Source organism: Bombina bombina, chromosome 5 (genome assembly GCF_027579735.1).
Source record: "Bombina bombina isolate aBomBom1 chromosome 5, aBomBom1.pri, whole genome shotgun sequence".
NCBI classification, from domain to species: Eukaryota; Metazoa; Chordata; class Amphibia; order Anura; family Bombinatoridae; genus Bombina; species Bombina bombina.
The window spans coordinates 1,135,903,057-1,135,928,521 of NC_069503.1; the positions used below are offsets into that span (position 1 = coordinate 1,135,903,057).

General features: G+C 38.4%; 1 protein-coding gene across 1 annotated transcript in view; it reads left to right on the forward strand.

The window, feature by feature from the left end:
- The window catches only part of LOC128661186 (1-phosphatidylinositol 4,5-bisphosphate phosphodiesterase gamma-1-like), a 370,915-nt gene that overhangs the window by 268,899 nt on the left and 76,551 nt on the right, over positions 1-25,465 (forward strand). Inside the window, 5 exon segments of the mRNA XM_053715427.1 lie at positions 12,591-12,711; positions 13,182-13,350; positions 14,494-14,613; positions 17,680-17,787; positions 18,382-18,569. Coding sequence (XP_053571402.1) covers positions 12,591-12,711; positions 13,182-13,350; positions 14,494-14,613; positions 17,680-17,787; positions 18,382-18,569 — 706 coding nt within the window.

The following is a 25,465-nucleotide window of genomic DNA, read 5'->3' on the forward strand; positions in this document are numbered from 1 at the left end:
TTAGTAACAGGGACAAGTAATCCATATCATTTTACTGCAGTAGCACTTGTACTAATAAGATGCTGATAATTAGTAACAAGGACAATTCCTCCATATCATTTTACTGCACTAGTACTAATGGGATGCTGATGATTAGTAACAAGGACACGTTCTCCATATCATTTTACTGCAATAGTAGTACTAATAAGATGCTGATGATTAGTTATAGGTACAAGTACTCCATATCATTTTACTGCAGTAGTAGTACTAAGATGCTGATGATTAGTAACCGGGACAAGTACTCCATATAATTTTACTACAGTAGTAGTACTAATGGGATGCTGATGATTAATAACAGGGACAAGTAGTCTATATAATTTTCCCGCAGTAGTAGTACTAATGGGATGCTGATGATTAGTAACAGAGACGAGTACTCCTTATAATTTTCCTGCAGTATTAGTACTAATGGGATGCTGATGATTAATAACAGGGACAAGTACTCCATATCATTTCACTGCAGTAGTAGTACTAATGGGATGCTGATGATTAGCAACAAGGACAAGTACTCCATATCATTTTTCTGCAGTAGTAGTACTAATATGATGCTGATGATTAGTAACAAGGACAAGTTCTCCATATTTACTACAGTAGTACTAATGGTATGCTGATAATTAGTAACAAGGACAAGTCCTCCATATCATTTTACTGCAGTAGTACTAGTACTAATGGGATGCTGATAATTAGTAAGAAGGACAAGTCCTCCATATAATTTTACTGCAGTAGTACTAGTACTAATGGAATGCTGATAATTAGTAACAAGGACAAGTCCTCCATATCATTTTACTGCAGTAGTACTAGTACTAATTGGATGATGATGATTAGTAACAGGGATGAGTACTCCATATAATTTTACTGGAGTAGTAGTACTAATAAGATGCTGATGATTAGTAACAGGGACAAGTACTCCATATCATTTTACTGCAGTAGTAGTTCTAATAAGATGCTGATGATTAGTAACAGGGACGAGTACTCCATATCTTTTTACTGCAGTAGCACTAGTACTAATAAGATGCTGATAATTAGTAACAAGGACAAGTCCTCCATATCATTTTACTACAGTAGTACTAGTACTAATGGGATGCTGATGATTAGTAACAAGGACACGTTCTCCATATCATTTTACTGCAGTAGTAGTACTAATAAGATGCTGATGATTAGTAACAGGGACAAGTAATCCATATCATTTTACTGCAGTAGTAGTACTAATAAGATGATGATTAGTAACAGGGACAAGTACTCCATATCATTTTACTGCAGTAGTAGTACTAATGGGATGCTGATGATTAGTAACAGAGACACGTACTCCTTATAATTTTCCTGAAGTAGTAGGACTAATGGGATGCTGATGATTAGTAACAGGGACAAGTACTCCATATCATTTCACTGCAGTAGTAGTACTAATGGGATGCTAATGATAAATAACAGGGACAAGTACTCCATATCATTTCACTGCAGTAGTAGTACTAATGGGATGCTGGTGATTAGCAATAAGGACAAGTACTCCATATAATTTTCCTGTAGTAGTAGTAGTACTAATAAGATGCTGATGAGTTGTAACAGTTACAAGTGCTCTATATCATTTTCCTGCAGTAGTATTAGTACTAATGGGATGCTGATGATTAGTAACAGGAACAAGTACTCCATATCATTTTACTGCAGTAGTAGTACTAATAAGATGCTGATGATTAGTAACAGGGACAAGTACTCCATATCATTTCACTGCAGTAGTAGTACCAATAAGATGCTGATAATTAGTAACAGGGACAAGTGCTCCATATCATTTTACTGCAGTAGTAGTACTAATAAGATGCTGATGATTCATAACAAGGTCAAGTACTTCATATTATTTCACTGCAGTAGTAGTACTAATGGGATGCTGATGAGTTGTAACAGTTACAAGTACTCCATATCATATTTCTGCAGTAGTACTACTAATGGGAGGCTGATGATTAGCAACAGGGACAAGTACTCCATATAATTTTACTGCAGTAGTACTAGTACTAATTGGATGTTGATGATTAGTAACAGGGACGAGTACTCAATATCATTTTACTGGAGTAGTAGTACTAATAAGATGCTGATGATTAGTAACAGTGACAAGTACTCCATATCATTTTACTGCAGTAGTAGTTCTAATAAGATACTGATGATTAGTAACAGGGACAAGTACTCCATATCTTTTTACTGCAGTAGCACTAGTACTAATAAGATGCTGATAATTAGTAACAAGGACAAGTCCTCCATATCATTTTACTGCAGTAGTACTAGTACTAATGGGATGCTGATGATTAGTAACAAGGACACGTTCTCCATATCATTTTACTGCAGTAGTAGTACTAATAAGATGCTGATGATTAGTAACAGGGACAAGTACTCCATATCATTTTACTGCAGTAGTAGTACTAATAAGATGATGATTAGTAACAGGGACAAGTACTCCATATCATTTTACTGTAGTAGTAGTAGTACTAATAAGATGCTGATGATTAGTAACAGGGACAAGTAATCCATATCATTTTACTGCAGTAGCACTTGTACTAATAAGATGCTGATAATTAGTAACAAGGACAATTCCTCCATATCATTTTACTGCACTAGTACTAATGGGATGCTGATGATTAGTAACAAGGACACGTTCTCCATATCATTTTACTGCAATAGTAGTACTAAAGATGCTGATGATTAGTTATAGGTACAAGTACTCCATATCATTTTACTGCAGTAGTAGTACTAAGATGCTGATGATTAGTAACCGGGACAAGTACTCCATATCATTTTACTACAGTAGTAGTACTAATGGGATGCTGATGATTAATAACAGGGACAAGTAGTCTGTATAATTTTCCCGCAGTAGTAGTACTAATGGGATGCTGATGATTAGTAACAGAGACACGTACTCCTTATAATTTTCCTGCAGTAGTAGTACTAATGGGATGCTGATGATTAGTAACAGGGACAAGTACTCCATATCATTTCACTGCAGTAGTAGTACTAATGGGATGCTGATGATTAGCAACAAGGACAAGTACTCCATATCATTTTTCTGCAGTAGTAGTACTAATATGATGCTGATGATTAGTAACAAGGACAAGTTCTCCATATTTACTACAGTAGTACTAATGGTATGCTGATAATTAGTAACAAGGACAAGTCCTCCATATCATTTTACTTCAGTAGTACTAGTACTAATGGGATGCTGATAATTAGTAAGAAGGACAAGTCCTCCATATAATTTTACTGCAGTAGTACTAATACTAATGGGATGCTGATGATTAGTAACAGGAACAAGTGCTCCATATCATTTTACTGCAGTAGTAGTACTAATAAGATGCTGATGATTAGTAACAGGGACAAGTACTCCATATCATTTCACTGCAGTAGTAGTACCAATAAGATGCTGATAATTAGTAACAGGGACAAGTGCTCCATATCATTTTACTGCAGTAGTAGTACTAATAAGATGCTGATGATTAGTAACAGGGACAAGTAATCCATATCATTTTACTGCAGTAGTAGTACTAATAAGATGATGATTAGTAACAGGGACAAGTACTCCATATCATTTTACTGCAGTAGTAGTACTAATGGGATGCTGATGATTAGTAACAGAGACACGTACTCCTTATAATTTTCCTGAAGTAGTATTACTAATGGGATGCTGATGATTAGTAACAGGGACAAGTACTCCATATCATTTCACTGCAGTAGTAGTACTAATAAGATGCTGATGATTAGTAACAGGGACAAGTAATCCATATCATTTTACTGCAGTAGTAGTACTAATAAGATGATGATTAGTAACAGGGACAAGTACTCCATATCATTTTACTGCAGTAGTAGTACTAATGGGATGCTGATGATTAGTAACAGAGACACGTACTCCTTATAATTTTCCTGAAGTAGTAGGACTAATGGGATGCTGATGATTAGTAACAGGGACAAGTACTCCATATCATTTCACTGCAGTAGTAGTACTAATGGGATGCTAATGATAAATAACAGGGACAAGTACTCCATATCATTTCACTGCAGTAGTAGTACTAATGGGATGCTGGTGATTAGCAATAAGGACAAGTACTCCATATAATTTTCCTGTAGTAGTAGTAGTACTAATAAGATGCTGATGAGTTGTAACAGTTACAAGTGCTCTATATCATTTTCCTGCAGTAGTATTAGTACTAATGGGATGCTGATGATTAGTAACAGGAACAAGTGCTCCATATCATTTTACTGCAGTAGTAGTACTAATAAGATGCTGATGATTAGTAACAGGGACAAGTACTCCATATCATTTCACTGCAGTAGTAGTACCAATAAGATGCTGATAATTAGTAACAGGGACAAGTGCTCCATATCATTTTACTGCAGTAGTAGTACTAATAAGATGCTGATGATTCATAACAAGGTCAAGTACTTCATATTATTTCACTGCAGTAGTAGTACTAATGGGATGCTGATGAGTTGTAACAGTTACAAGTACTCCATATCATATTTCTGCAGTAGTACTACTAATGGGAGGCTGATGATTAGCAACAGGGACAAGTACTCCATATAATTTTACTGCAGTAGTACTAGTACTAATTGGATGTTGATGATTAGTAACAGGGACGAGTACTCAATATCATTTTACTGGAGTAGTAGTACTAATAAGATGCTGATGATTAGTAACAGTGACAAGTACTCCATATCATTTTACTGCAGTAGTAGTTCTAATAAGATACTGATGATTAGTAACAGGGACAAGTACTCCATATCTTTTTACTGCAGTAGCACTAGTACTAATAAGATGCTGATAATTAGTAACAAGGACAAGTCCTCCATATCATTTTACTGCAGTAGTACTAGTACTAATGGGATGCTGATGATTAGTAACAAGGACACGTTCTCCATATCATTTTACTGCAGTAGTAGTACTAATAAGATGCTGATGATTAGTAACAGGGACAAGTACTCCATATCATTTTACTGCAGTAGTAGTACTAATAAGATGATGATTAGTAACAGGGACAAGTACTCCATATCATTTTACTGTAGTAGTAGTACTAATAAGATGCTGATGATTAGTAACAGGGACAAGTAATCCATATCATTTTACTGCAGTAGCACTTGTACTAATAAGATGCTGATAATTAGTAACAAGGACAATTCCTCCATATCATTTTACTGCACTAGTACTAATGGGATGCTGATGATTAGTAACAAGGACACGTTCTCCATATCATTTTACTGCAATAGTAGTACTAATAAGATGCTGATGATTAGTTATAGGTACAAGTACTCCATATCATTTTACTGCAGTAGTAGTACTAAGATGCTGATGATTAGTAACCGGGACAAGTACTCCATATCATTTTACTACAGTAGTAGTACTAATGGGATGCTGATGATTAATAACAGGGACAAGTAGTCTGTATAATTTTCCCGCAGTAGTAGTACTAATGGGATGCTGATGATTAGTAACAGAGACAAGTACTCCTTATAATTTTCCTGCAGTATTAGTACTAATGGGATGCTGATGATTAATAACAGGGACAAGTACTCCATATCATTTCACTGCAGTAGTAGTACTAATGGGATGCTGATGATTAGCAACAAGGACAAGTACTCCATATCATTTTTCTGCAGTAGTAGTACTAATATGATGCTGATGATTAGTAACAAGGACAAGTTCTCCATATTTACTACAGTAGTACTAATGGTATGCTGATAATTAGTAACAAGGACAAGTCCTCCATATCATTTTACTTCAGTAGTACTAGTACTAATGGGATGCTGATAATTAGTAAGAAGGACAAGTCCTCCATATAATTTTACTGCAGTAGTACTAATACTAATGGAATGCTGATAATTAGTAACAAGGACAAGTCCTCCATATCATTTTACTGCAGTAGTACTAGTACTAATTGGATGATGATGATTAGTAACAGGGATGAGTACTCCATATCATTTTACTGGAGTAGTAGTACTAATAAGATGCTGATGATTAGTAACAGGGACAAGTACTCCATATCATTTTACTGCAGTAGTAGTTCTAATAAGATGCTGATGATTAGTAACAGGGACGAGTACTCCATATCTTTTTACTGCAGTAGCACTAGTACTAATAAGATGCTGATAATTAGTAACAAGGACAAGTCCTCCATATCATTTTACTGCAGTAGTACTAGTACTAATGGGATGCTGATGATTAGTAACAAGGACACGTTCTCCATATCATTTTACTGCAGTAGTAGTACTAATAAGATGCTGATGATTAGTAACAGGGACAAGTACTCCATATCATTTTACTGCAGTAGTAGTACTAATAAGATGCTGATGATTAGTAACAGGGACAAGTACTCCATATCATTTTACTGCAGTAGTAGTACTAATAAGATGCTGATGATTAGTAACAGGGACAAGTAATCCATATCATTTTACTGCAGTAGCACTTGTACTAATAAGATGCTGATAATTAGTAACAAGGACAATTCCTCCATATCATTTTACTGCACTAGTACTAATGGGATGCTGATGATTAGTAACAAGGACACGTTCTCCATATCATTTTACTGCAATAGTAGTACTAATAAGATGCTGATGATTAGTTATAGGTACAAGTACTCCATATCATTTTACTGCAGTAGTAGTACTAAGATGCTGATGATTAGTAACCGGGACAAGTACTCCATATCATTTTACTACAGTAGTAGTACTAATGGGATGCTGATGATTAATAACAGGGACAAGTAGTCTGTATAATTTTCCCGCAGTAGTAGTACTAATGGGATGCTGATGATTAGTAACAGAGACAAGTACTCCTTATAATTTTCCTGCAGTATTAGTACTAATGGGATGCTGATGATTAATAACAGGGACAAGTACTCCATATCATTTCACTGCAGTAGTAGTACTAATGGGATGCTGATGATTAGCAACAAGGACAAGTACTCCATATCATTTTTCTGCAGTAGTAGTACTAATATGATGCTGATGATTAGTAACAAGGACAAGTTCTCCATATTTACTACAGTAGTACTAATGGTATGCTGATAATTAGTAACAAGGACAAGTCCTCCATATCATTTTACTGCAGTAGTACTAGTACTAATGGGATGCTGATAATTAGTAAGAAGGACAAGTCCTCCATATAATTTTACTGCAGTAGTACTAATACTAATGGAATGCTGATAATTAGTAACAAGGACAAGTCCTCCATATCATTTTACTGCAGTAGTACTAGTACTAATTGGATGATGATGATTAGTAACAGGGATGAGTACTCCATATCATTTTACTGGAGTAGTAGTACTAATAAGATGCTGATGATTAGTAACAGGGACAAGTACTCCATATCATTTTACTGCAGTAGTAGTTCTAATAAGATGCTGATGATTAGTAACAGGGACGAGTACTCCATATCTTTTTACTGCAGTAGCACTAGTACTAATAAGATGCTGATAATTAGTAACAAGGACAAGTCCTCCATATCATTTTACTACAGTAGTACTAGTACTAATGGGACGCTGATGATTAGTAACAAGGACACGTTCTCCATATCATTTTACTGCAGTAGTAGTACTAATAAGATGTTGATGATTAGTAACAGGGACAAGTAATCCATATCATTTTACTGCAGTAGTAGTACTAATAAGATGATGATTAGTAACAGGGACAAGTACTCCATATCATTTTACTGCAGTAGTAGTACTAATGGGATGCTGATGATTAGTAACAGAGACACGTACTCCTTATAATTTTCCTGAAGTAGTAGTACTAATGGGATGCTGATGATTAGTAACAGGGACAAGTACTCCATATCATTTCACTGCAGTAGTAGTACTAATGGGATGCTAATGATAAATAACAGGGACAAGTACTTCATATCATTTCACTGCAGTAGTAGTACTAATGGGATGCTGGTGATTAGCAATAAGGACAAGTACTCCATATAATTTTCCTGTAGTAGTAGTACTAATAAGATGCTGATGAGTTGTAACAGTTACAAGTGCTCTATATCATTTTCCTGCAGTAGTATTAGTACTAATGGGATGCTGATGATTAGTAACAGGAACAAGTGCTCCATATCATTTTACTGCAGTAGTAGTACTAATAAGATGCTGATGATTAGTAACAGGGACAAGTACTCCATATCATTTCACTGCAGTAGTAGTACCAACAAGATGCTGATAATTAGTAACAGGGACAAGTGCTCCATATCATTTTACTGCAGTAGTAGTACTAATAAGATGCTGATGATTCATAATAAGGTCAAGTACTTCATATCATTTCACTGCAGTAGTAGTACTAATGGGATGCTGATGAGTTGTAACAGTGACAAGTACTCCATATCATTTTTCTGCAGTAGTAGTACTAATGGGAGGCTGATGATTAGCAACAGGGACAAGTACTCCATATCAATTTACTGCAGTAGTAGTACTAATAAGATGCTGATGATTAGTAACAGGGACAAGTACTCCATATCATTTTACTGCAGTAGCACTAGTACTAATAAGTTGCTGATAATTAGTAACAAGGACAAGTCCTCCATATCATTTTACTGCAGTAGTACTAGTACTAATGGGATGCTGATGATTAGTAACGAGGACACATTCTCCATATAATTTTACTTCAGTAGTAGTGCTAATGAGATGCTGTTAATTAGTAACAGGGACAAGTACGCCATATCGTTTTCCTGCAATAGTAGTACTAATGGGATGCTATTGATTTTTAACAGGGACAAGTACTCCATATCATTTTCCTGCAGTAGTAGTACTAATGGGATGCTGATGAGTTGTAACAGTTACAAGTGCTCCATATAATTTTCATGCAGTAGTAGTACTAATGGGATGCTGTTGATTTTTAACAGGGACAAGTACTCCATAACGTTTTCCTGCAGTATTAGTACTAATTGGATGCTGATGATTAATAACAGGGACAAGTACTCCATATAATTTCACTGCAGTAGTAGTACTAATGGGATGCTGATGATTAGCAACAAGGACAATTAATCCATATCATTTTCCTGCAGTAGTATTACTAATGGGATGCTGATGAGTTGTAACAGTTACAAGTGCTCCATATCATTTTCCTGCAGTAGTACTACTAATGGGATGCTGATCATTACTAACAAGGGCAAGTACTCCATATCATTTCACTGCAGTAGTAGTACTAATGGGATGCTGATGAGTTGTAACAGTTACAAGTGCTCCATATCATTTTCTGCAGTAGTAGTACTAATGGGAGGCTGATGATTAGCAACAGGGACAAGTACTCCATATCAATTTACTGCAGTAGTAGTACTAATAAGATGCTGATGATTAGTAACAGGGACAAGTACTCCATATCATTTTACTGCAGTAGTAGTACTAATAAGATGCTGATGATTAGTAACAGGGACAATACTCCATATCATTTTCCTGCAGTAGTAGTACTAATGGGATGCTGATGATTAATAACAGGGATAAGTACTCCATATAATTTTCCAGCAGTAGTAGTACTAATGGGATGCTGATGATTAGTAACAGTTACAGGTGCTCCATATAATTTTCCTGCAGTAGTAGTACTAATGGGATGCTGATGATTAATAATAGGGACAAGTGCTCCATATAATTTTCCTGCAGTAGTAGTACTAATGGGATGCTGTTGATTAGCAACAGAGACAAGTACCTCATATCATTTTCATGCAGTAGTAGTACTAATTGGATGCTGAAGATTAATAACAGGGACAAGTACTCCATATAATTTCACTGCAGTAGTAGTACTAATAAGATGCTGATGATTAGTAACAGGGACAATTAATCCATATATTTTTCCTGCAGCAGTAGTACTAATGGGATGCTGATGATTAGCAACAAGGACAATTAATCCATATAATTTTCCTGCAGTAGTAGTACTAATAAGATGCTGATGAGTTGTAACAGTTACAAGTGCTCCATATCATTTTCCTGCAGTAGTAGTACTAATAAGATGCTGATGATTCGTAACAAGGTCAAGTACTTCATATAATTTCACTGCAGTAGTAGTACTAATGGGATGCTGATGAGTTGTAACAGTTACAAGTACTCCAAAACATTTTTCTGCAGTAGTACTACTAATAAGATGCTGATGATTACTAACAGGGACAAGTACTCCATATAATTTTACTGCAGAAGCACTAGTACTAATAAGATGCTGATAATTATTAACAAGGACAAGTCTTCCATATCATTTTACTGCAGTAGTACTAGTACTAATGGGATGCTGATGATTAGTAACGAGGACACATTCTCCATATCATTTTACTGCAGTAGTAGTACTAATAAGATGCTGATTAGTAACAGGGACAAGTCCTCCATATCATTTTAATGCAGTAGCACTAGTACTAATTGGATGCTGATAATTAGTAACAAGGACAAGTCCTCCATATCATTTTACTGCAGTAGTACTAGTACTAATGGGATGCTGATGATTAGTAACGAGGACATGTTCTCCATATAATTTTAATGCAGTAGCACTACTAATAAGATGCTGATAATTAGTAACAAGGACAAGTCTTCCCTATCATTTTACTGCAGTAGTACTAGTACTAATGGGATCCTGATAATTAGTAACAAGGACACATTCTCCATCTTATTAGTACTACTACTGCAGAAAAATTATATGGAGAATGTGTCCTTGTTACTAATTATCAGCATCCCATTAGTACTAGTACTACTGCAGTAAAATGATAGGGAAGACTTGTCCTTGTTACTAATTATCAGCATCTTATTAGTACTGCTACTGCAGTAAAATTATATGGAGAACATGTCCTCGTTACTAATCATCAGCATCCCATTAGTACTAGTACTACTGCAGTAAAATGATATGGATGACTTGTCCCTGTTCCTAATCATCAGCATCAGGGACAAGTCCTCCATATTTTCCTGCAGTAGTACTAGTACTAATGGGATGCTGATGATTAGTAACAGGAACAAGTCCTCCATATCATTTTCATGCATTAGTAGTACTAATAAGATGCTGATTATTAGTAACAAGGACAAGTCATCCATATTATTTTACTGCAGGAGTACTAGTACTAATGGGATGCTGATGATTAGTAAGAAGGACAAGTCCTCCATATCATTTTACTACAGTAGCACTAGTACTAATAAAATACTGATAATTTGTAACAAGGACAAGTTATCCATATCATTTTACTGCAGTAGTACTAGTACTAATTGGATGCTCTATATAATTTTCCTGCAGTAGTAGTACTAATGGGATGCTGATGAGTTGTAACAGTTACAAGTACTCAATATCATTCTACTGCAGTAGTAGTACTAATAAGATGCTGATAATTAGTAACAGGGACAAGTACTCCATATCATTTTACTGCAGTAGTAGTACTAATAAGATGCTGATGATTAGTAACAGCGACAAGTACTCCATATCATTTTACTGCAGTTATAGTACAATGAAGAGGCTGATGATTAGTAACAGGGAAAAGTCCTCCCTCCATATCGTTTTACTGCAGTAATACTAGTACTAATGGGATGCTGATTATTAGTAACAGGGACAAGTACTCCATATAATTTTACTGCAGTAGCACTAGTACTAATGGGATGCTGATAATAAGTAACAAGGACAAGTCCTCCATATCATTTGACTGCAGTAGTACTAGTACTAATGGGATGCTGATAATAAGTAACAAGGACAAGTACTTCATATAATTTTACTGCAGTAGTACTAGTACTAATGGGTTGCTGATAATTAGTAACATGGACAAGTACTCCATATCATTTTACTGCAGTAGTACTAGTACTAATGGGATGCTGATAATAAGTAAAAAGGACAAGTCCTCCATATTATTTTACTGCAGTAGTACTAGCATTAATGGTATGCTGATGATTAGTAACAGGGACAAGTACTCCATATAATTTTACTGCAGTAGTACTAGTACCAATGGGATGCTGATAATAAGTAACACGGACAAGTCCTTCATATTTTTTTACTGCAGTAGTACTAGTACTAATGGGATGCTGATGATTAGTAACAGGGACAAGTGCTCCATATCATGTTACTGCAGTAGTACTAGTACTAATGGGATGCTGATAATAAGTAATAAGGACAAGTCCTCCATATTATTTTACTGCAGTAGTACTAGTACTAATGGGATGCTGATGATTAGTAACAGGGACAAGTGCTCCATATAATTTGACTGCAGTAGTACTAGTACTAATGGGATGCTGATGATTAGTAACAGGGACAAGTGCTCCATATAATTTTACTGCAGTAGTACTAGTACTAATGGGATGCTGATGATTAGTAACAGGGACAAGTACTCCATATCATTTTACTGCGGTAGTACTAGTACTAATGGGATGCTGATAAGTAACAAGGACAAGTACTCCATATCATTTTACAGCAGTAGTACTAGTACTAATTGGATACTGATGTAATATAATCTTATCACAACACATATAAACAAACACTGAAACAAGATTAGACGAGGCTCATGATCTGCTGGAGAATCATACTGGATTTATTCTGAAAGCGAGAGAAATAGACTTTATGAATTCACTAATCTGAATCTCTCATGTCTGTTTTGTCAGTGGATTGCTGGGATGGACCTGATGACTTACCCATTATCTATCACGGACACACGCTGACCTCTAAGATCAAGTTCCTAGATGTCCTGTACACTATCAAGGAGAACGCCTTTGTAACATCAGAGTAAGGACACTCTAGACCTGCACAGGGAAGTGAGGTGACATGGACTCATGGTCACCTGAATGCTGTGCTTGTACAGACATTGTCCTGCATCTCATGGTCTGTGCAGATGTTGGAAGTGTTTACAGAATAAGCTGAGGAACACGTTAAAGAAAATAGAGTCATAAGTTACAGTGTATAATTGGTCTAGTTACCTTATTCCTAGAAACGTGTTCTACAATTTATCTTTGTATTTATCTATGTAGTTACCAAATTGTGTTTATGATATGAGCAGTTCTACATGTTCTGCATTGGTGGCCCATAAACAAACAAGACTATTGTGTGATTAGTTTTGTTATGTAGTCATACCAGATAAATAGATTTAAGGTTGCATGACTCCTTTCCTAGTCTCTTAAAACCCTACTGGTGTGTATTAGGCCTCTCTTTACTGGTAGCATTACACATAAAACTTGAATATCCTCTTCTCCTTGCAGATACCCCGTTATCCTTTCTATCGAGGATCACTGCAGTGTGGTCCAACAGAGGAACATGGCGCACTACTTCAAAAAAGTGTTTGGAGACATGTTGCTAACGAAACCAGTGGATATTAATGCAGATGAGCTTCCCTCTCCAGCACAGCTCAAGAAAAAGATCCTTATTAAGGTAAGTACACTGCGTACAACATGTATGTTTGTCCTTGGCATTTGTTGGCTTCTCACATGGTATATAATATTCAGAAGCGAGGCACCGATGGAAACGAGGGCTTGTGGGCAGATGTGTGTATTGTTGTCATGAGTGTGGTTACTCTAGTGTGAATACAAGTATTTGTTTATGTTATAGAAACCTCATATAGTTATTTATTCTTGCACTCTTGCCTTTCTCATACCCACCTCTAATATTGTGCACTTACAGCTACTGGTTCTCACTCCTCACTCATGACTCTCTTTCATCCCTCATGTAACACCTGCATAGTTATAGGCTTAGATTACAAATGGAGAGCAAAAACATCAGCACTATTAGGATTTATTACAACTAATAGCACTTCTAGCGATAATCTAGGGCTCACATGCCTCTGCGTGTTGATAGCGTGGGTGCGCTGAAAAAAAACCTAACATTACAAAAAAAAAATAAACCATTACAAAAAATAACAAACAAATGACCAAAAATAAGTTATGTCTATTCTAAATCGCCCCAAAAAACACCTACCCCAAAATGAAAAATCTATTCTAAAACTTAACTACAAATATTACCCTAAAATGAACCAGTTCCTTCGGTGAAAAAAATAACCTACCGGCCTCTAACATTAACCCCCCAACCCCCACCACAAAAAAAAACTATCTAATGAAACCTACTCTAAAAGTGTTCTGAAAGGGGCATTTGCCTGGGCATTGCCCTTAAAGGGGCATTTAGCTCTTTTGGCTGCCCAGAGGAAAAAATAAATCCTAATCTTAAAATAAAAATCCAATCAAAAAATCCCCCACTAAACCCCAAGACGGTACTCACCATTGATTAATCTGGGCGGAAGCACTCCAGCAAAAGTGCTAATTTGAGCTCCACTTGTAACCTAGCCCTTAACCATCAACTTTTAACACTCTGCACTATTGATTACTCACCACTTGTAATCTAGATCTTCTCTTCTTCCTCTATTGTACATCTCTATGGGCCAACACGAACCAGTTCTCAGGATGGTATAGTCAGCCTTGCTTGCCCACATTACCCACTCTTGTTTTTCAGTGGCGTAGTGGGTAGCATGTATTCTTGCCTATCATTCTCATTCATTTTTCTGGCCACTTTACTTCTACCCAGCATAAGAAGTTAGTTGAGGGGAACCTTTATGAAGAAGTTTGTACAGCCAGCTACTCCGAGAACGACATCAGTAACTCACTCAAGAATGGCATTCTCTACCTGGAAGACCCCATAGATCATGTAAGTGTCTGGTAAGTTTAGTACGAGGGGGGTGATTTCACTCCCGAAAGGGCTTCACTAACTTATTATTTCATGCCAGTCTAAGAGGCCCATGGTATAATCGCACCTAGGTTTGTCTTAAAGCTCAGTGCCATCATTGTTACCTGTTTGATGCTAGATTTAGTTCTGAAAATCCTTAGCTTGAAATGAAAGACAACTTAAAAAATAGTCCATTGTAGTGCGCACACCGGTTTACAATGTAGTGCGCACACCGGTTTACATTGTAGTGCGCACACCGGTTTGTCATTGTAGTGCGCACACCGGTTTACATTGTAGTGCGCATACCGGTTTACATTGTAGTGCGCACACCGGTTTGCATTGTAGTGCGCACACCGGTTTACATTGTAGTGCGCACACCGGTTTACATTGTAGTGCGCACACCGGTCTACATTGTAGATGCGCACACCGGTTTACATTGTAGTGCGCACACCGGTCTACATTGTAGTGCGCACACCGGTTTACATTGTAGTGTGCACACCGGTCTACATTGTAGATGCGCACACCGGTTTACATTGTAGTGCGCACACCGGTTTACATTGTAGTGCGCACACCGGTCTACATTTAATTTAATGCAATATATGCCGCAGTGACCCCACACATAAATAATATACAATCGTAAAATGTTTTAATTGTAAATAGGAATATAAATAGGAATGAAGCTTAAAGGGACAAGAAACCCCAAATGTTTCCTTCGTGATTCAGATAGGGCATACAATTGTAAACTACTTTCCTTTTACTACTATTATCTAATTTGCTTAGTTCTCTTGGTATCCTTTGCTGAAAAGCATACCTAGTTAGACGTAGGAGCTGGCTGCTTGTTGGTGGCTGCACATAGCCTCTTGTCACTTGTCACTTGTTACCAATGTGTTCAGCTAGCTCCCAGTAGTGTATGGTACCTCCTTCAACATATGATACTGAGAGAATTAAGAAAAATTGATAATAGAAGTAAATTGGAAAGTTATTTCAAATGATTTGCTCTGTCTGAATAATTACTATTACATGTTACATGTCCCTTTAATGTAAAGTGTAAGATAACCTTGTGCCTTACCATCTATTTTATGTATTCACCAAATGTATAAGAAAGTAATTCCTGAGTCAGATACTGACCCCTTGTTCTGCTGAATTTTTGAGCAGCTCAGTGTTCTGTGTTTATTACAGAAAAGAGAGCGTGAAAAATGTGTTATTTGTAATTATTATTATTATTATTATTATTATGAAACTAATATAACTGTATCAGTTATGTGCCTACTAAAGCTCACTGACTGATACATAACTTCATTTTAATTCTGATTGGCTGGATAGCAAGGGGTGTGGCTAAGTCCACTAATAAAAAATTGATTTTTTTAACTTTTTTTTTTTCTCAACCCAGTATCAAAAATAAACATTAAAGGGACACTGAACCGAAATTTTTTATTTTGTGATTCAGATAGAGCATGCAATTTTAAGCAACTGTCTAATTTACTCCTATTATCAAATTTTCTTCATTCTCTTGGTATCTTTATTTGAAAGAATGTAAGTTTAGATGCCGTCCCATTTTTGGTGAACACACTGTGTTGTTCTTGCTGATTGGTGGGTAAATTCACCTACCAATAAACAAGCGATTTCCATGGTCCTGAACCAAACAAATAGCTTAGATGCCTTCTTTTTCAAATAAAGAAAGCAAGAGAATGAAGAAAAATGGATAATAGGAGTAAATTAGAAAGTTGCTTACATTTGCATGCTCTATCTGAATCATGAAAGAAGAAAATTGGGTTCAGTGTCCCTTTAATTCCAAACTTAAATTAAAAAAAAATCTAGGGACTACCTGGTTTAAGTACTTGCTTAATTTAAATGAATAAATATAATAAAAGCATAAAAGCATACCTCCAAAGTTTACATGGCTTGTGCAAGGGCTAAACCAAGGGTGGCTTGTGTAGGTGTTAACTAGGGGTGGCTTGTGCAGGGGCTAAACCAAGGGTGGCTTGTGCAGGGGCTAAACCAGCAGTGACTTGTGCAGGGGCTAAACGGGGGGTGTCTTGTGCAGGGGCTAAACCAGGGGTGACTTGTGCAGGGGCTAAACCAAGGGTGTCTTGTGCAGGGGCTAAACCAGGGGTGACTTGTGCAGGGGTTAAACCAGCGTTGGCTTGTGCAGGGGCTAAACTAGGGGAGTGGCTTTTGCAGGGGCTAAACCAGGGGTGGCTTGTGCAGGGGCTAAACTAGGGGGGTGGCTTGTGCAGGGGCTAAACCAGGGGTGGCTTGTGCAGGGGCTAAACTAGGGGGGTGGCTTGTGCAGGGGCTAAACCAGGGGTGGCTTGTGCAGGGGCTAAAACAGCTATGGATTGTGAAAGGGCTACATCAGAGCAGCAGGGGCTAAAGCAGTGGTGTCTTATGCAGGGGCTGCAGCAGGGTCTAAACCAGCTGTGGCTTGTGCAGGGGCTAAACCAGGGGTGGCTTGTGCAGGGGCTAAAACAGCTATGGATTGTGAAAGGGCTACATCAGAGCAGCAGGGGCTAAAGCAGTGGTGTCTTATGCAGGGGCTGCAGCAGGGGCTAAATCAGCGGTGGCTTGTGCAGGGGCTAAATGGGGGGTGGCTTGTGTAGGTGTTACCTAGGGGTGGCTTATGCAGGGGCTAAACCAAGGGTGTCTTGTGCAGGGGCTAAACCAGGGGTGACTTGTGCAGGGGCTAAACCAGTGTTGGCTTGCGCAGGGGCTAAACTAGGGCTGGCTTATGCAGGGGCTAAACCAGGGGTGGCTTGTGCAGGGGCTAAAACAGCTATGGATTACGAAAGGGCTACATCAGAGCAGCAGGGGCTAAAGCAGCGGTGTCTTATGCAGGGGCTGCAGCAGGGTCTAAACCAGCTGTGGCTTGTACAGGGGCTAAACCTGCTGTTGCTTGTGCAGGGGCTGCATCAGAGCAGCAGGGGCTAAGGCAGCTGTGTCTTGTGCTGGGGCTAAATCAGAGAAGCAGGGGCTAAATCAGCGGTGGCTTGTGCAGGGGCTTATTGCTATACTGTCCCCACTTCATATATTTCTCTTGTTTGTTCACAGACTTGGAGCCCACACTACTTTGTATTAACAAGCAACAAAATCTATTACTCTGAAGAGACATCGCAATACGAGTTGAATGAGGATGAGGAAGTGGCTGAACCAAAAGAGGTGAGACTTAGAGATGGAAAGCATCAGTACCCCCATAACACTCATGCTGAAACCCCTGTTTATCTGCTCTCCCAACATTACATTTCCTAAACCCTGAACTTGATTTTAGGGACATCATTTGTAATAAGAGTTGTATGGTGGTCTGTCAGGACTGGTCCGTTTTGGAGGGCACAGCTGGGTGCACAGACAGGTTACTGTAGTGATCAGGGCTTCCTGCAAGAACGGCTTCCTGATCACTCTAATAACAGGACTATGTTAGTTCCACCTGTCTTATAATAACCTCACTTTAAATAACACGGGCAAGCACAACACATAACTCACCACTTCTAATACTATTATACCGCAACCATAGAAATCCATAGAAAGTATAGGGTGCGCTAAATTATGTCAACCGTGATAACATTCTCTGATAAATCTCTTATACCATTGACTTGTAATACCAGACTATTCTTAGCGCAGGGTTGAGAGATGGATAGCGCATCTTGTGCTATCGATAGCACTTCACGTGTAATCTAGAACTGAATTGTTTATGATAGAAACTTCGATATTTGCCTTTAATTACTGGATTGGTGATTTTTTTTTATTTTTTTGCAGGAGTTTAATAACAATGAGTTGCACTTTAGTGAAAAGTGGTTTCATGGGAAGTTGGGGGGAGGGCGTGACGGACGTCATATAGCGGAGAAGCTTCTACACGAATACTGCACGGAAACGGGAGGAAAGGATGGGACGTTCCTAGTGCGGGAGAGTGAGACGTTTGTAGGAGACTACACCCTGTCATTCTGGTGAGCGCAAACCATCAAGGTATCCCAGCTGCAAATTGGTGAATACAGACTGCACCAAAAATGAAATACTCTGAAGGCTTTTTCTACAGATCAATCCATAAATTATGATAGTCATAGTTTCCTTTTAATTTAAAAAAGTGCCATATACTTACATTTGAAAGCGCATGACAAAAGCTTGATGTTTGATCTCCAATGAGAGACATTCGTCTTATCCCTATGTTATTGAATATGAATTTACAGAGATTGTGAATACTTTTGTGAATACGCTTGGAAAGTGATACAGCATATCTGTAAAAAGCTGACTAGATACTATTACATGAACATCTATATGTAAAAAAGAAAGATCTTCTATCTCAAAATGTATTCAGCTCACCAGAGTAAGTGCTCTGTGAGTAGTTATCCTTTAGCTACTGTCATCTGTCTAGTGAAACGAGAAAAAGAGGCAACAGCCAATCAGCATCAAAAGTGCCGTGCTCACACGTTGCTTTACTGTGATCTTGTTAGATTTCACTACAATCTTGTGAGCAGGGGCGTATTTAGGTTTTGTGCTGCCCTAGGCACATAGAATCCTGCTGCCCCCCCCGGATTTAGGTCATTTTTGACCATATCATTTTTTTGTTAGGAAGTTGTGACTTTCTTTTATTTTTTGCTGCTGCATTTTAAAAATACATTTTCCCCAGCCAGAGCTCGTAAAAACTGCCTGATACACATAAATACACTCATACAGGGCTGGAACAAAGTAAGGAGGCATGGGATCAGAATCATCATCAGGGATAGCAATGGTATTTTGGGAATCTTTACATAAAGCAGGGCAGGCTTTAAAGAAGCAGCCACTAGCACAGAATTGCAGATTTATTAATAGATAATATTTAAGCAGTCAAGTAAAAAAATAAATCCTTTTACTTTCCCTTCCACTCTATGCTATGACTGACTGCCCAGGCCCCAGGCCCAGCAGCCCATAATATTACATTTCCATTATTTATGATACAATGCCTCATGTGGATGTGTGCCCGGATTCTGCCCCCGCCCCCCCTTCCATGGTCAAAATGAAAGTCTCACCACCACGCACTCACTCTGTCACCAGGCAGTGCCCACTGCCCGCCCCAGGCTCACATTTTTTCAAAATTCATCAAAGTAGAAGTACTGTCTGTGTAATAAGTAAAGTAACTACTAAGAAAGTACATAGTACACAAAAGCGGCGCAATGACTGAAAACAAAAAATAGTACCTTTCAATTTTTTAAATGCACAGCACTGCATCGTGAGTCGTGACGGTCTCTCTGTGTCTACAAACTCTGCACTCAGTCTCAGGCTCTCAGCTATGTCTGGCGACCAGTCCTCTGTCACTCTCTAGTCAGGCTCCTCTGTCTGCTGCGTGTGTAGTCGATGTCGTCTGGTCTCACTGCAGTCACATGATCTCATCTGTCACTCACTGAGTCACTGACTGTTACTTACGGCCCGGGTACTACTGCTGGGGTCATGGGGAGGCCAATGCCTGCATGCCTGCTGCTCAGCGATCACGTGTGTGCACGTGTGTGTTGCTCCCTCCAGTGCGGGCGGAGTGTGAGGCGGGCGGAAGTAGTAAAATGTCACGTGATGTCAGCAAAAGCCGGGTCACGTGACTGCAGAACGGTAAATTCTTTTTTTTATCTTTTTTAATAAAATAATAAATAACGCTAACCTTACCAACATAGTGCCAGTGCCGCCCCCTCAAATCTGTCGCTCTAGGCACCGGACTTGTTGGCCTCTGCATAAATACGCCCCTGCTTGTGAGATTTCACTATAATTTTGTGAGATTTCACTATAATCTTGTGAGATTTCACTATAATCTTGTGAGATTTCACTATAATCTTGTGAGATTTCATAGTAAATATCCTAAATAAAGTGACTGTGCCTGCAAATGCCAGATACACTACCTTTCAAGTCCTGGGAATAACATCCTGATTGGCTGCTTAAAGTCACTTTTCAGTGGGGTGTGACTACCTAGGAAAACGTCTTCCTTTTTTACAGAGATATTTATATAATATTTTCAGCTTTTTACAGCTATGCTGCATCACTTTAAAGCACTGGTTTTCAAACCTGTTCTCAGGCCTCCCCAACAGGTCAGGTTTTCTGGATTACCTTGGGTGAGAGCAGGTGAAATAACCGTTTGCTAATCAGCTGATTATTTCACCTGTGCTCCAGCTCAGATATATTCAAAATGTGACCTGTTATGGAGGTCTGAGGACAGGTTGGAAAACCAGTGCTTTAAAGAGATTCAGTATTTGGTTCCTTTACAGCTATTGAATAAATTCCAAATACCAAGTATCATTACCTTTTTTAATAAATGATATCAAAAGAAAAAAAAAAAGCTAATTTAGCAATAAAACAAAAAGTAGAGCCATCTGTTGGGTAGATGATTGTTGCAGCAGGAAGAATGCCTCACAGACGTCTGAGGGGTGGGTCCCACTACATATTCTCCTCCCCTTCCTGCTTCAGTCCGTTCAGTTTCTACCTGCTAGATCAAGGCTGGCTGTGCTTATTATTGTGCACAGAATGAAGTTTTCACCCCACTCACTTCTGCAAGAGTCCAAAAAAACACCCTAACCATTGCTTTCAACTGATCCCAACATACTGGCATCTTTCTCCTACTGTGCACAATAATAAACTCAACGTATCTTACACAAGGAGGTAGAAACTTCATTCACTCAAGGGGTAAGTGTACCAAGCTTCCACCCGTTCAGAAGTCTGGGACAAGCTTCTATCTGCTCCAGCTTTTCAGTATTCAGAAACCAACAAGAGAAAGATAAGGTATTTATATTTCTCTGAGCCGTTGCATAATCTAATATCTGTTTAAGAGATCTCTGTTATTCCCTGTAATAGAGAGGGCAGCTTTCTTGATATCAGCTTTATCCTTCTCTGAATATAAATGTTTTCATACTGAATGGGCATCCAAAGTAAATGCTGTTTTTGTGTCCCTGTGCAATCCTGGGTTACTATCACTGTAGCGCTGCACAAATGTAATAGGGCTAGCCCACTGGTTTTCAAACCTGTCCTTAGGCCTCCCCAACAGGCCAGGTTTTCAGTATTACCTTAGGTGAGTAAAATAACCGTTTACTAATCAGATATCCTCAAACTGTGGCCTGTTAGGGAGAATTGAGGACAGGTTTGAAAACAATGGGCTAGGGAATCAGTTACTATATATATATATTTATTCCCATAAATAACAAACGATAACATTCACCTGTAAACTTATCTGGTGGCAACAACAAAAATCTATCTTGAAGTCTATCAGCTAGATTACGAGTTTTGCATTATGAGTGAAAAAACTTCATAACTCTGCTTTTTTCCTACCGCTGCTATTACGAGTCTTGCAGGTATAGGTGTACTGCACACTTTTTTGGCCGTCACGCAACGTCAGTACCGCACTTTTAATAAAGTCCTTTTTCAATGGGACTCCCATAGCGCTGGTATTACGAGTTTTGCCTGGGAGGCCAAAAAGTGAGCGGTACAGCCTATACCGACAAGATCTGTACCGCCATCTAAACACAGTAGTTATGAGTTTTACGTTACAAAGCTGTAGCATAAAACTCATAACTAAAGTGTTACAAAGTACACTAACACCCATAAACTACCTATTAACCCCTAAACCGAGGCTCTACCGCATCGCAAACACTAAAATAAAATTATTAACCCCTAATCTGCCGCTCCGGACATCGCCACCACTTAAAAAATGTATTAACCTCTATTCCGCCGCTGCCCGACATCATCACCACTAGAATAAAATTATTAACCCCTAAACCACCACCTTCCAGCATAAAAAACAATATTTAAATATAATTAACTCTTAATCTGCCGTCCGCCCACTCCGCCACTGTAATAAACCTATTAACCCCCTAACTTAAAGATAATTATAAAAATCTAAATAAAACCTACTATTAATAACTAAATAATTCCTATTTAAAACTAAATACTTACCTGTAAAATAAACCCTAAGCTAGCTACAATATAACTAATAGTTATAGTGTAGCTATCTTAAGTTTTATTTTTATTTCACAGCTAAGTTTGTATTTATTTTAACTAGGTAGACTAGTTAGTAAATAGTTATTAACTATTTACTAGCTACCTAGTTAAAATAAAGACAAATGTACCTGTAAAATAAAACCTAACCTGAGTTACACTAACACCTAACATTACAATAAAATTAAATAAATTAAATTTAAAAAATACATTTATCTAAATTACAAAAAACAAACAAACACTAAATTACACAAAAAAAAAATAAAAAAAGAAATTATCAAAAATAAAAAAGAATTACTCCTAATCTAATAGCGCTATCAGAATAAAAAAGCCCCCCAAAATAAAAAAACCTTGCCTGCAATAAACTGCCAATAGTCCTTAAAAGGGCCTTTTGTGGGGCATTGCCCCAAAGAAATCAGCTCTTTTACCTGTAAAAAAATACAAACAACCCCCCAACAGTAAAACCCACCACCCACACAACTAACCCCCCAAATAAATTTATAATAAATAAATCTAAATAAACCTAAGCTCCCCATTGCCCTGAAAAGGGCATTTGGATGGGCATTGCCCTTAAAAGGGCATTTAGCTCTTTTACGTTGCCCAAAACCCTAAGCTAAAAATAAAACCAACCCAATAAACCCTTAAAAAAACCTAACACTAACCCCTGAAGATCCACTTACAGTTTTTGAAGGTTGGACATCCATCCTCATCCAGCCGGCAGTCTTCATCCAAGCGGCAAGTAGTCCTCAACAAAGCCGGGAGAAGTCTTCATCCAAGTGACAAGAAGTCATGATCCAGACGGGCAGAAGTCTTCATTCAGACGGCATCTTCTATCTTCATCCTTCCGATGCGGAGCGGCTCCATCTTCAAGACATCCGGCAAGGAGCATCCTCTTCATATGGTCCCAGCCATACACTGAAGGTTCCCTTTAAGGGACGTCATCCAAGACGTCAGCCATAGAATTCTATCAGCCAATAGGAATTAAAGGGTAAAAAATTCTATTAGCTGATGCAATCAGCCAATATGATTGAGCTTCAATCCTATTGGCTGACCCAATCAGCCAATAGGATTGAGCTCACATTCTATTGGCTGTTCCAATCAGCCAATAGAATGCAAGCTCAATCCTAACTATTAGTTATTTTGTAGCTAGCTTACGGTTTATTTTACAGTTAAGTATTTAGTTTTAAATAGGAATTATTTAGTTATTAATAGTAGGTTTTATTAAGAATTATTTTAATTATGTTAAAATTAGGGGTGTTAGGGTTAGGGTTATGTTAGGGTTAGACTTAGGGTTAGGTTTAGGGGTTAATATATTTATTTAGTGTTAGTTATGTGTGAGACCAGAGGTTTAAGGGTTAATAACTTTAGTATATTGGGGGCGGCAGATTAGGGGTTAATAAATTTATGTAGGTGGCGGCGACGTTGGGGTGGCAGATTAGGGGTTAATAAGTGTAATGTAGGTGTCGGCGATGTCGAGGGCAGCAGATTAGGGGTGTTTAGACGTGGGGTTTATGTTAGGGTGTTAGGTTTAAACATACATCAATGGGGCTGCGTTACAGAGCTTTACGCTCCGTCATTGCAGGTGTTAGGCTTTTTTTTAGCTGGCTCTCCCCATTGATGTCTATGGGGAAATCGCGCATGAGCACGTCAAAACAGCTCAAAGCAGCGCTGGTATTTGTGTGCGGTATGGAGCTCAATGCAGCCATATTGCCCGCAAAGCGCTATTAAAGGTGAGCGGTGGAAATAACTTGCAAGTTATTAGCGAGCCAGCCATAACGCAAAACTCGTAATCTGGCTGTATGTTTCTTACTTCTTTTTGTCTGATTTGCTACTTGGAATGTGGAATTTTAGCCTATATCCTTTTTATGTTGTTGGTGTTTAATAGATCAGTGTGTGAGGGATAAAGGCTTAGATTTTGTAAATGTTAAACCCTTGACTTCCTGAGATAGATGCTATATCTTGCGGTGTGATGCACTGCAGCCTTAATCAATAGGTTTAACAGAACAACTTCTGATATACAGGGAGTGCAGAATTATTAGGCAAATGAGTATTTTGACCACATCATCCTCTTTATGCATGTTGTCTTACTCCAAGCTGTATAGGCTCGAAAGCCTACTACCAATTAAGCATATTAGGTGATGTGCATCTCTGTAATGAGAAGGGGTGTGGTCTAATGACATCAACACCCTATATCAGGTGTGCATAATTATTAGGCAACTTCCTTTCCTTTGGCAAAATGGGTCAAAAGAAGGACTTGACAGGCTCAGAAAAGTCAAAAATAGTGAGATATCTTGCAGAGGGATGCAGCACTCTTAAAATTGCAAAGCTTCTGAAGCGTGATCATCGAACAATCAAGCGTTTCATTCAAAATAGTCAACAGGGTCGCAAGAAGCGTGTGGAAAAACCAAGGCGCAAAATAACTGCCCATGAACTAAGAAAAGTCAAGCGTGCAGCTGCCAAGATGCCACTTGCCACCAGTTTGGCCATATTTCAGAGCTGCAACATCACTGGAGTGCCCAAAAGCACAAGGTGTGCAATACTCAGAGACATGACCAAGGTAAGAAAGGCTGAAAGACGACCACCACTGAACGAACAAGACACACAAGCTGAAACGTCAAGACTGGGCCAAGAAATATCTCAAGACTGATTTTTCTAAGGTTTTATGGACTGATGAAATGAGAGTGAGTCTTGATGGGCCAGATGGATGGGCCCGTGGCTGGATTGGTAAAGGGCAGAGAGCTCCAGTCTGACTCAGACGCCAGCAAGGTGGAGGTGGAGTACTGGTTTGGGCTGGTATCATCAAAGATGAGCTTGTGGGGCCTTTTCGGGTTGAGGATGGAGTCAAGCTCAACTCCCAGTCCTACTGCCAGTTTCTGGAAGACACCTTCTTCAAGCAGTG